A 13,209-nucleotide genomic window follows, 5' to 3' on the forward strand; every position below is an offset into this window, starting at 1 on the left:
GAAAAACAAAACGCTCCGCAGCTGGTGCCTGTTGCGATCGCAACCCCTCATGGCGGCGTCGACGGGGGCCGCCGTGCCCCCTCCTCGCTCTTTTGCAGACATTCTCTCGGATACTACCATGCCTCCTCTTATCCGCCCATCAGAACGATACAAAGGAATGCCCGCCATCTCCTTTTCAGACGATGACGTCCACATCTTCGCCCACAAATTCAGATATGCTCTGGTATGCAAATTTGTGAAATATCGCCCGCCGATGGCGGAACTCAGAAAGGCCTTTGAACTCATTTGATTTGGAGGCGCATTCACACTAGGCCTCCTGGATCAACGCCACATTCTCATGAATTTCGATCATGAAACTGATTTCCAAAGATGCTGGCTAAGGAAGTCGTGGTCAATCAAGGGATCTTTAATGCGAGTGTTTAAATGGACACCTGATTTCCGGCCTGAATATGAATCACCGATTGTGCCCGTCTGGATTTCATTAGAGGGTCTGACGGCTCATCTCCACGAAAAGAGAGCCATCTACTCGATAGCAAACCTCATTGGCTCCCCACTGAAGGTAGATGCTTCGACACTATCCCACAATCGACCTTCGACAGCGAGAGTTTGTGTGGAACTGGATGTGAGCACCTCCCCGACGGATCAGATTTGGATCAATAATGGGTCGTATGGTGGGTTTAGCCAACGAGTCACGTACGAGTACACCCCACTGTACTGTCTAGACTGCCGTAGGTTTGGTCATGTGACATCTGAATGCCGGACTACGAAAGACAAGCCCTTGAATGAACTACGTCGTGAAGCCTTGGGAGTGACTGATCAACGGCCTTCCCGGCAGCCACTGCTGGTCCCTCCACGGAAAAGGTGGCACCCAGCGCCTCAAGCTACTGCACAATTGGTCATTCAAAAAGCATCTGTTGATAGCCAAAATGAGCTAGAAGCTGGTTCAACAGCACCGCTGGTGATCCCCACCGTCACGTCATTGGAAGTAAACATCATTGACGATCAGGGAATTCGTCACTCACAATCTTCTGATACTCAGCCCGGGCACTTATCTGAGGGGGACGAGGTACAGAACGCACAATCTTTTACCCCATCCCTGCTCGACTCTTAGAAAGAAGCGAGCAAAATTTTTGCTTTGAAACTGGGAGGCTCACGACAAGATAATTTCGTCACAGTAAGCAAAAAGAAAAGCAGGCCAAGGAAGGACTACTCTTCCCAAGTACCGGCAGTCACAACACGCCTTGGGAAAAATCGCTAGGGTCTCTTTTTCCCACCGCCTCAAATGAATGTGCTCAGTTGGAACGTCATGGGCCTACTATCCTCACGTCGTAGGCTCAAACGACTAATTAGACGTGAGCATGTACAAATGGCTTCAATAATCGAACCAATGCTAACCCAAGACAGTTTAGCGCAGATGACACAGGCCTTGGGCTTTTCAGATGGTTTTGCCTCATCGGAGTCCAAAATCTGGCTACTTTGGACTACTGATTTCGAAGTAGAAGTAGAGTGTGACAATGGCCAATTTGTTAGCTGTAATGTTGTTTATCTACCTTGGCAGTTCAGATTTCGTTTTGTCTCAGTTTATGCGAAGCACACAAGGGGAGAGAGGCTACATCTCTGGGCGCAACTTGCTATTCTTCTAAATAGCCCTTTGCCGATTCTGATGGGAGGTGACTTTAACGTTATCTCAAGTGTGACGGAGTACCGAGGAAGTGCATGGCCGGACACTAATAGCATAGCTGACTTCTCATCGTTCATCCGAGATAATGCCTTGATTGACTTGGATGTTATAGGCAACCTGTACACTTGGCATGGAGTTCGAATTACTGGCCCTGTCTGGAAGAGGCTAGATAGGTTTCTCATAAATACAGTTTGGAGGGATTCATTCTCAGATATCCGAATTTGTGCTCTAGCCAGAACCACATCAGATCACGCACCATTGCTTCTCCACGGTGCGAACTCCTCGCTCTCAGCTCCGAAACAGTTCCGCTTCCAGAATATGTGGCTAACGCATCCGGACTTCATGGAAATAGTTCGCAACAGCTGGGAGCAATCAGCAGACGGTGGGGGCATGAGAGCTCTCTCCTATAAACTAAAACGGCTCAAGATGGCGCTAAAGGATTGGAATAAGCACTCCTTTGGCAATATCTTTGATCGTATCAAAACTCTGGAATCGGAGGTAGCTTTAGCAGAATGCAGACACGCCAATAACCCCTCTGGAGAATCTAGAACAGCACTGCAAGCTAAACAGGCAGACCTCATGTTGGCTCTAAAGCAGGAAGAAAGTTTTTGGAAGCAGAAGGCTAGGGTAAAATGGGTGAAGGAAGGAGATGCGAATACTCGTTACTTTCACTCGGTGGTTAAGGACAGGCACCGAAGACAACGCATCTCCTCGGTAAAAAGTGCTGGGGGTCATTTGCTAACCGATCAAAGGGAAATACAGGAGGAAGCTGTCACATTATACTCTTCCCTTTTCTCAGCAGAAGATTGCCCCAATCTAGAACCTCTCTTGCAATGCCTCCCCCCGGATTTGCTCGGACATGATACTCACTCTCTTGTTTCACAGTTGACGCCGGAAGAGGTCAAAGAAGCAGTGTGGAAGCTAGACCCGGACAGCGCGCCGGGGCCAGATGGCTTCTCTGGTGCGTTCTTTAGACACTGCTGGGAGTTAATAAAAGAGGACGTTTTTTGGGCAGTTCAAGACTTCTTAGTGGGGGTCCCGATTCCTCGAGCTATGGCAAGTGCACAAATAATCCTCATTCCCAAGAAGGCTCATCCAGACTCCTTTGCTGACTACAGGCCGATCAGCCTTTGCACTTTCATTAGCAAAGTTTTCACGTGGGTCATAGTCTCAAGGCTAAATCCTATTCTCCCGAAGCTAATTTCTCGAGAGCAAGCAGGCTTTGTGAAAGGCCGCAGTATTCAAGATAACGTCCTGCTAGCCTTTGAATTGCTCCAATATCTGGACAAAAAATGCCGCGGTGCGAATGTGATTGTCAAGCTAGATATGATGAAGGCTTTTGACCGGGTTTCTTGGTCTTATCTAAGAGCGGTTTTGGAGCGCCTTGGCTTTCCGGCGTTGTTCGTTCACATCATAATGGCCAATTTGGAGGCAACGAGGCTATCAATATTGGTTAATGGTGCTAGTTGTGGTTTCTTTCAATCGACTAGGGGAGTGAAACAAGGTGACCCGCTTTCGCCCCTCCTCTTCATATTGGCCTCAGAAGCTCTGTCTCGGTCACTGATCTTGAAAGTAGGTGTGGGGCTACTATCTCCATACTATACAGCGCCAAGATGTCCCCCCATCACTCACTTAGCCTTTGCAGACGACATAGTTATTTTTGTAAATGGGTCATCGGCCTCGCTAAAAGCTCTGGTGGACGTTTTAAATCTATATCAAAGTGACTCGGGGCAAAAGATCAACTACAGTAAAAGTTTCTTTGTTACCTCCTCTAAATGTACACACAGTCAAACTTCTGCCATGTCTCGAATCTTGGGAATGCAAAAGTTGACCTTGCCATTCCGTTATCTTGGGGTGAATCTTTTTAAAGGTAGAAACCGCCCTATTTACTATCACCACTTGCTTGAGAAGATTGACTCTACTTTGTTAAGCTGGCAACGAAAGCTTCTCTCACCGGGGGGCGTCTAACCTTAATTCGTCACATGCTCTCCATGATCCCGTTGTACACTGCTTCTTCACTCCTGTTACCCAAACAGATTGAAAGGGCCCTGGAAACCAGATTTTCCAACTTCTTATGTGGTATGGAAGGTGGCAAACCGAAGAGGCATTGGACCTCGTGGAAGAAGATGTGCTTCCCGTTCGAAGAAGGCGGGCTTGGACTACGATCAATTGGCAGCATTCAGAAAACTTACTCAGCCAAAATCTGTTTTAATTGGATGCAAGGAGGTTCGCTTTGGGGTGACTTTATGCGAGCTAAATATCATGACCCTCCCCAGGCAACCTGTTCGATGATTTGGAGGAGAATACAACAAGTCCAGGACTTTGTGCAGGAGAAGATAGTGGTTACTTCTGAGGGGAATGAGTGCTGGTCTCTCTCCTACTTTGGAGACTTTACTTTCTCCTCAGCGTACGAGGCCCTACGCGAGAAGGCTGGCAAAAGTCTTTCGTCGCAAAGCATCTGGGGAGGTGGTTTGCCGTCGAGGATCTCGCTGTTCATGTAGCGCCTACTTCGGCGGTTACTGCCTTTTCCGGACATCATACAGAAGCTAGGAGTGGTGTGTCAACCGTCTGTTTGCCCTTTCTGCCATTGTGACTCGGCATCCATGGAGCATTGCCTCTATCATTGTGCAATGGTGCAGCAGGTTTGGAGCTATTTTGCAGGACTTTTCGGGCTTTCCCAAACTCAAGCGAGCTCGGTTAGAACAGCGTTCCATGCATGGTGGCTGCTAACGCCATCCTCGGCAATCAGCTGGTGTGCAAGGCTTATACCTGCTATCATTTTATGGACCCTGTGGTGCTCTTATAATAAGGGAATTTATGAAGATACATCTCTATCACCGCCAGAAGCCATCAACAGAGTGCGGCAAGAGATTTATTTCATCTCTTTAACGCGTGAGTGTAACAGAAGAGGTCCGACCGATGACTTCCTTCTCACGGTTGGGCTTATATCTCGTTTTGGCCTAACGCCGCGAAAGGTTACGGTGTGGGTACGATGGCTAACACCTCCAGCGGGAAGGTTAAAACTCAATTCGGACGCGGCATACGCGGCAGAAGGTGCGGCTGGAGGCGCCTGCTTGCGCGATTCCAGTGGTCGTCTAGTAGTTGGGCTTAGCTTCCGCCTTGAAGCAGCCTCAGCTCTAGAGGCCGAAGCTGTTTCCTTGCATCTTGCTACCCAGTGGTGTTTAGCCTTTGCTAAGCGCCCATCAGAGATAGAAGTGGACTCCAAGATACCATGGAGAATTAATGCCGCGGTGGCTTTCATTCGTTCTTGCCTGAGCTGCTGGAATGCCCAGATTAGACATATCTACCGGGAAGCTAACCGGGTTGCCGACGCGCTTGCTGAATCTGGCCTTGCTTCCTCTCACTCGATGATCTTTGTTGATTCTTGTACTTTGCCTGAAAAGGCCAAAACAGCTCTTTTGTATGACCTCAGAGGCTTTGCCTCCCATCGCGCTATTCGCCATCAATAAAACTCTCTCATTTATTAAAAAAAAAAAAAAAACCATAACAAAATTCTTAACACATTCAATAAGCATTGTCCAAACTCCAAATTCACAACATTCAAAAACCATATAATCCAAAGTCTGACTCCAAAGTTCATAACACATTCAATAAGCAAAAATAAATAAATAAAATCCAAAGTTGATCAACATTATATTCAACATGCACTAGTAGAACACTCTTCATTCTTCAATCTTCATTTATTAGCAAACACTTTCAATTTTAGACGTTTAGTATCATATTTCAAACCAGTTGCATCCAAAAATTAATTAAAAGTGAATATATGATTATATGCATGAGATATTATAACTAATTCAAAATATATAAATTAATCTAATTTTTATTGTTAAAGTAACTCAATTCACAATACTAGGTCTCTGCCACATCTCTATCTTGTGGTAGAAGTCAAATATTAATTTTCCTATGTTAATTATGCCCAACTTGTTGCACAAATACTTAACTTGACTATTGTTTTAAGGCTTTTGTGAAAAGGTCTCCAGGTTATTCTGATGAGAATATAATTGTGTTGTATTCAATAATAATGTCTGAGAATACATGGAGCGAATATATAGAGATGCTAGATAGAATCCTAGTCTAACACGAATAATATAGTCCTAGTCTAATATGAATAATAGTGTCCTAATACTCCCCCTCAAACACAAGTTTGGTCAGCCAAAACATTGAGCTTGGAACGGAGTAAATTAAAACGTACAGACGAAAGAGACTTAGTAAAAATATCCGCTATTTGATCTTTGATAGAAATAAAATTGACTTGTAATTCCTTCTTTGCTACTTTATCGCGAACAAAGTGGTAGTCGATCTCAATGTGTTTGGTGCGAGCATGGAACACCGGATTAGCACATAGATAAGTAGCACCCAGATTATCACACCAGAGTTTGGGCGCAGAAGGTGGTGCAAACCCGAGTTCCTTCACCAGAAATACGAGCCATGTAACCTCTGCAGAAACATCAGCGAGTCGTTTGTATTCTGCCTCAGTTGAGGAATTAGCCACAGTACGCTGTTTTCGACAAACCCATGAGACAAGATTGGTCACCAAAAACACAGCAAAACCACTGGTAGATTTTCGATCATCAGGATTGCCAGCGCAATCGGAATCAGAATAAGCATGAATATCCAGAGAGGGAGAGGAAATAATTTTAAGACCGAGATGTAGTGTCCCAGTTACATACCGTAACACCCTCTTGAGAGCCGTCCAATCCGCAGTGGAGGGAGAGTGCATGTGCTGACACAAACGATGACAACATAGGAAAGATCAGGACGAGTTACCGTAATATATTGTAGAGCACCTGCAAAGCTGCGATATTGAGTGGGATCAGCATATGGCACCACGGCACCAGTCTCGGCCTTCGCCATTGAAACCGGAGTGGTCACGGGCTTGCAATCAGCCATACCTGCCCGTTTTAAAATATCCTTCATGTACCGCTGTTGAGATAGAAGCATGCCACCAGACAACAGAATAGTCTCAATACCCAGGAAAAAAGAGGGCACTCCCATATCACGAACTTGAAATTCAAGAGCCAACTTGTCAATAAGATCAGTCACATGAGCCGAATCAGAACCCATAACCAAAATATCATCCACATAAACCAGTAAATATAGACGAGTATTGTCATGTGAATAGCAAACTAACTAATTCATCAAAATACCTAACTCACCAAAAAAAATATTAAAAATCAAACTAATTATTGTTGCCATTATATTTTCATAAATTCAAAGCAAAAACAATCCTTACCCTTAAATCCAGTTTGCTAAATCGAGAACTAAAATAATTCAACATGTTTAAACCTTTTACCTATTCAAATTTGATTACTTTCTTCCCAAATTATCAAAAAACCTATATATACCGAACCCCTGTCTGACGCTCCCTCCCTTACTCAGTCTACACTCACTTTCTTCAATCATCAAACTCACCGCTTTCGATCTCACTCTTGTCGGGCGATATGATTATTCCACCCAGGCTTCACCAACTCCGCCAGTGGCGGCATTCCTTCAGGATACACCAAGTTTACTTTCACGGTAATAACCTCTTAGTCATTGTCACCAAGAGAGCTGTCGAGGTCGATGAATGTGTCAACCAGATTCTTCAAGATCACTCTCCTGTTCTTCACGATCACTCCGTTGTCGTCGGCCTCGACATTGAGTGGCTCCCATCTTTGAAGAAGGGGAACATAATCCTGCGGCTATGCTCTAGCTCTGTGTCGAGAAGAGGTGTTTGATTTTTTTGCTTTTGCACAAAGATTACATTCTCCGATCTCTCCTTGCATTTCTGGCTCATCCGCGCTTCACCTTTATTGGCATTGTGGTTCAAGACGATGCCGACAAGCTTCTTCGAGATCACGACTTGGTGGTGAGAAAAGTTGTTGATTTGCGACGTCTGGCTGAGATGGTTTACAGTTTGGAACAATTTATGAGGATCGGTTTGAAGAAAATGGCATGGCAAATTCTAGGAATAGTGATGGATAAACCCCGAGAAGTGACTCTGAGTAATTGTGATTCTAAGAATCTTACCTTTCGCGAAATTGAATACGGATCAATTGATGCATTTGTTTCCTTTGAATTGGGTTTCAATTTGTTTGCAATGGCTTACACTCACATACAGTAGTAGTTTAGTTGTTGAACCCATAAAAATTATCAAATTTCAAAATTAAAAATAAATAAAATTCAAAAGCATGAACACATATATTAATATATAAGAACAAAAAATTACCGTTAAGTTATACATATATTCGTTAAAATTCATATATTTACAATTCAAGATATAATAATAAAAATAATCAAAAATTAATACAAATTGGAAATAAAATTGCTAAAAATTCTTAAAATATAATATTTACCACAATAGTAATAAAACTCATTTTTAACAACTTAAAAATTAAAAAATAAAGAAAAACAAAACATATCAGAGTACCATGGTGGTTAGAGGCGGTGCCTGAGGTGTGTGTCAGCAGTGACGGTGGAATGTTGTGAAGGCTACAGTGACGTTGGAGTCGGTGGAGTGTGGCAATTGCAGTGGTGATGGATCAGAGTCGTGCATTGGCAGTGGTGGTGGAGGCTACAGTGGCACTGATATGCATACACATATTCACTTACACACACACACACACACACACACACACACACACACACACACACACACACACACATATATATATATATATATATATATATATATATATATATTTGACGATAATACCTCTAGATTTAACACTGATTCAACAAAAATCTTAACGGAGGACTATTTGTAGTCAAAAATGAAAGTCAAGGTATGCATTTTGGTCAAATTGAAAGTCAAGGACTAAAAGGAGTACTAACCTAATTGTCAGAGGACCGTTTGTGGTATTAACTCTTTTTATGGGATTTGTATACTTTAGACCAAGTTTCGAACCTGGGTGTCTTCTCCCGAATGTTATCTACTGAATCAGTGAGCTAAACTCGTGCGGTCAGGGACCAAATGCACCACTTCGTTCATAACTGAGGGACTAAAATGGATATGATCATAACTTAGGGACCTGAGTCGGAATTTGGGTATAACTCAGGGATTAAAGATGCAATTTTTTCCCTAAAAATAATCAAAAATTAATACAAATTCAAAATAAAATTTCAAAAAATATAATATTTATCACAATAATAATAAAACACATATTTTCACAATTTAAAATTAAAAAATAAAAAGTACAACAATACCGTGGTGGTTGACGGCAGTGGCTGAGGCGTGGGTCAACAATGGTGGTGGAGAATGGTGAAAGCTGCAGTAACGACGGAGGTGGTAGTTGGAGCGTGGCAATGGCGTTGGCGATGGATCGAAGCCGTGCAATGACAGTTGTTGTAGAGCCTATAGTGGCTCTGATATGCATATGCATATTCACTTAGCTCTTAAAGTCTCTAATACCAAATTAAGTCCATAGCTCTAATACCAATTAAAATCTCTTTATCTAATAGCAAACTAACTAATTCATCAAAATACCTAACTCACAAAAAAAAAATATTAAAAATCAAACTAATTATTGTTGCCATTATATTTTCATAAATTCAAAACAAAAACAATCCTTACCCATAAATCTAGTTTGCTAAATCCGGAACTAAAATAATTCTACATTACCGTTTAAACCTTTTACATATTCAAATTTGATTACTTTCTTCCCAAATTATCAAAAAACCTATATATACCGAACCCATGCCCGACGCTCCCTCCCTTACTCAGTCTACACCCACTTTCTTCAATCATCAAACTCACCGCTTTCGATCTCACTCTTGTCGGGCGATATGATTATTCCACCTAGGCTTCGCCAAGTCCGCCAGTGCTGGCATTCCTTTAGGATACACCAAGTTTACTTTCACGGTAATAACCTCTTGGTCACTGTCACCAAGAAAGCCGTCGATGTCGATGAATGTGTCAACCAGATTCTTCACGATCACTCTCCTGTTCTTCACAATCACTCCGTTGTCGTCGGCCTCGACATTGAGTGGCTCCCATCTTTGAAGAAGGGGAACACATTCCTGCGGCTATGCTCTAGCTCTGTGTCGGGAAGAGGTGTTTGATTTTTCTGCTTTTGCACAAAGATTACATTCTCCGATCTCTCCTTGCATTTCTGGCTCATCCGCGCTTCACCTTTATTGGCGTTATGGTTCAAGACGATGCTGAAAAGCTTCTTCGAGCTCATGACTTGGTGGTGAAAAAAGTTGTTGATTTGCGACGTCTGGCTGAGATGGTTTACAGTTTGGAACAGTTTATGAGGATCGGTTTGAAGAAAATGGCAAGGCAAATTCTAGGAATAGTGATGGATAAACCCCGAGAAGTGACTCTGAGTAATTGTGATTCTAAGAATCTTACCTTTCGCGAAATTGAGTACGGATCAGTTGATGCTTTTATTTCTTTTGAATTGGGTTTCAATTTGTTTGCAATGGCTTACACTCACATACAGTAGTAGTTTAGTTGTTGAACCCATAAAAATTATTAAATTTCAAAATTAAAAATAAATAAAATTCAAAAGCATGAACACATATATTAATATATAAGAACAAAAAATTACCGTTAATTTATACATATATTCGTTAAAATTCATAATTTACAATTCAAGATATAATAATAAAAATAATCAAAAATTAATACAAATGGGAAATAAAATTTCTAAAAATTCTTAAAATATAATATTTACCACAACAGTAATAAAACTCATTTTTAACAACTTAAAAATTAAAAAATAAAGAAAAAACAAAACGTATCAGAGTACCATGGTGGTTAGAGGCGGTGCCTGAGGTGTGTGTCAGCAGTGACGGTGGAATGTTGTGAAGGCTACAGTGACGTTGGAGTCGGTGGAGTGTGGCAATTGCAGTGGTGATGGATCAGAGTCGTGCATTGGCAGTGGTGGTGGAGGCTACAGTGGCACTGATATGCATACACATATTCACTTACATCTTTAAGGCTCTGATACCAAATTAAGTACATAGCTCTGATATCAAATTAAGTGCAGAGCTCTAACACCAAATTAAGTACATAGCTCTGATACCTATTAAAATCTGTTTATCTAATACAAATTCAAGTAAATTGCAAATTAATTAATTTATGAATCAAGAAAAATTATTATGAGGACTGCAGGGACACATTCGAATGATTTCAAAGCAAGATTGGTGCGTGATTTCGTCCAATAAAAATAACCTAGATATAACTCCCCCATCGAGTTATATGACTTCTGTAATGAAAAACAATGGAACAAATTAGTGGAATACCATCAAACAGAAGAGTTCAAAGTACAGTACGTAATTTACTTGCTTAATAATCGTATTTGATTAGTCTTAATGATTTATTACTATTAAAATTTTTTATTTATGAATAAATTTTATCATAGGCTAAGAGTCAAAAGTATAGGGATTTGCAAAAATGAAATAAGCATCCCCACTGATGGACAATTTTAATAGTATATGTCCTCGCAAGTGCACGAATCAGTTGTAGTGATAGTGTGCAATAGCAAGGGTCGAACCCACAGAGAATTGATACTATGCAATTTAAGAAATAATTGACTTAATGTAATGTGCTAAAATCAAATGCCAAAAATAACCTAGATATAACTCCCCCATCGAGTTATATGACTTCTGGAATGAAAAACAATGGAACAAATTAGTAGAAGACCATCAAACAGAAGAGTTCAAAGTACAGTACGTAATTTAATTACTTGCTTAATAATCGTATTTTATTAGTCATAATGATTTATTACTATTAACATGTTATTATTTATGAATAAATTTTATCATAAGTTAAGAGTCAAAAGTATAGGGATTTGCAAAAATGAAATAAGCATCCTCACTGATGGACAATTTTAATAATATATGTCTTTAAGAAATAATTGACTTAATGTAAAGAAAAACAATGGAACAAATTAGTAGAAGACCATCAAACAGAAAAGTTCAAAGTACAATTTCATATACTTTCTCAACACAAAGAACCAATAATCCCTCCACTGAGACTGGAACTTAGAATCTTTCAAATAAAAGTCCAACTCGGATACCATTAGACTACATAGTCTTGGTATTAGTCTTAATGGTTTATTACTATTAACATGTTATTATTTATGAATAAATTTTATCATAGGCTAAGAGTCGAAAGTATAGGGATTTGAAAAAATGAAATAAGCATCCCCACTGATGGACAATTTTAATAATATATGTCCTCGCAAGTGCACGAATGAGTTGTAGTGATAGTGTGCAATAGCAAGGGTCGAACCCACAGAGAATTGATACTATGCAATTTAAGAAATAATTGACTTAATGTAAAGTGCTAAAATCAAATGCCAAAAATAACCTAGATATAACTCCCCCATCGAGTTATATGACTTCTGGAATGAAAAACAATGGAACAAATTAGTAGAAGACCATCAAACAGAAGAGTTCAAAGTACAGTACGTAATTTACTTGCTTAATAATCGTATTTTATTAGTCTTAATGATTTATTACTATTAACATGTTATTATTTATGAATAAATTTTATCATAAGTTAAGAGTCAAAAGTATAGGGATTTGCAAAAATGAAATAAGCATCCTCACTGATGGACAATTTTAATGATATATGTCCTCGCAAGTGCACGAATCAGTTGTAGTGATAGTGTGCAATAGCAAGGGTCGAACCCACAGAGAATTAATACTATGCAATATAGGAAATAATTGACTTAATGTAAAGTGCGAAAATCAAATGCTAAAGATAACGATCAATAATAGAACTCAGGAAGTTAAGCAATAGACTTAAACCAAAAGGCAAAAAACAAATAGATTAAATTAAACGACAATCAGAATGTATATAACCAAATGAAACCGCAAGTAAAAAACAAAGGCAAGAAAAACAATTGAATAATCCTGAAACTAAATAGCAAGTGATCAATGAAGACTAGCAATTTTGGAATTAACAAAGTTTAGCAAAATTTGGAGGAAAAGAAAGAAAAGATAAAACCAAGAGAAGACGAAGATTAGTCACAAAATTGATAAAGTTGAACAAAGAAAAGCTCTAACTAATTAAGCATTAAGCAACCTTTTCCAATTCAAACAATACTACTCTCAGATTTGGAACAAGAATAATTGCAATTAAATAATCAAAAGAAAAATAAGAGGAAAGAGAAAAAGAATTTTGCTGCACTACTGCCGAACTAGAGACTAAACAAATTGCAAATGCTTGTTGTGGAAATTGCTTGGTAATTACTAGAAGTCACCGCCATGAGCAAAGAAGAAGAAGAAGCCGAAGAATTTGCAGCTATTGCCAACCTGTTGGAATTGCCGCACCACCGCTGCTACCCAAAATAAATAGCCACCGCCGGAAAGTCTACCCATACCGACCGGAATTGGTCCGGGGTAGATTGATGCTTCTTCTCCATTATTGCCCTCATTATATACTATTCAGTGTAACCGCTTCTCCACACTCGTTCGAGAATTAGCCGCAGAAATTAGGGACAACCATAGAGTTGAGGCTACTGGATCGTAGCTTCGTCAATGGCCGAAAAGGATGCTAAGTTTGCGAGCTCCTT

At 40.4% G+C, this 13,209-nt stretch overlaps 2 protein-coding genes across 2 annotated transcripts; both read left to right on the forward strand.

The window, feature by feature from the left end:
- Positions 1 to 337: 337 nt before the first annotated feature.
- LOC109162580 lies at positions 338 to 1,111 on the forward strand. Its single transcript, XM_019311250.1, has one exon. It carries the CDS (start codon positions 338 to 340, stop codon positions 1,109 to 1,111), a length of 774 nt encoding a protein of 257 aa, XP_019166795.1.
- A 255-nt stretch (positions 1,112 to 1,366) lies between these two features.
- LOC109162581 lies at positions 1,367 to 2,570 on the forward strand. Its single transcript, XM_019311252.1, has 2 exons — positions 1,367 to 2,511; positions 2,567 to 2,570. The coding sequence occupies exons 1-2, from the start codon at positions 1,367 to 1,369 to the stop codon at positions 2,568 to 2,570; spliced, it is 1,149 nt and encodes a 382-aa protein (XP_019166797.1).
- Positions 2,571 to 13,209: the final 10,639 nt, after the last annotated feature.

This window comes from Ipomoea nil, unplaced genomic scaffold (assembly GCF_001879475.1).
Source record: "Ipomoea nil cultivar Tokyo-kokei standard unplaced genomic scaffold, Asagao_1.1 scaffold2951, whole genome shotgun sequence".
Lineage (NCBI taxonomy): Eukaryota > Viridiplantae > Streptophyta > Magnoliopsida > Solanales > Convolvulaceae > Ipomoea > Ipomoea nil.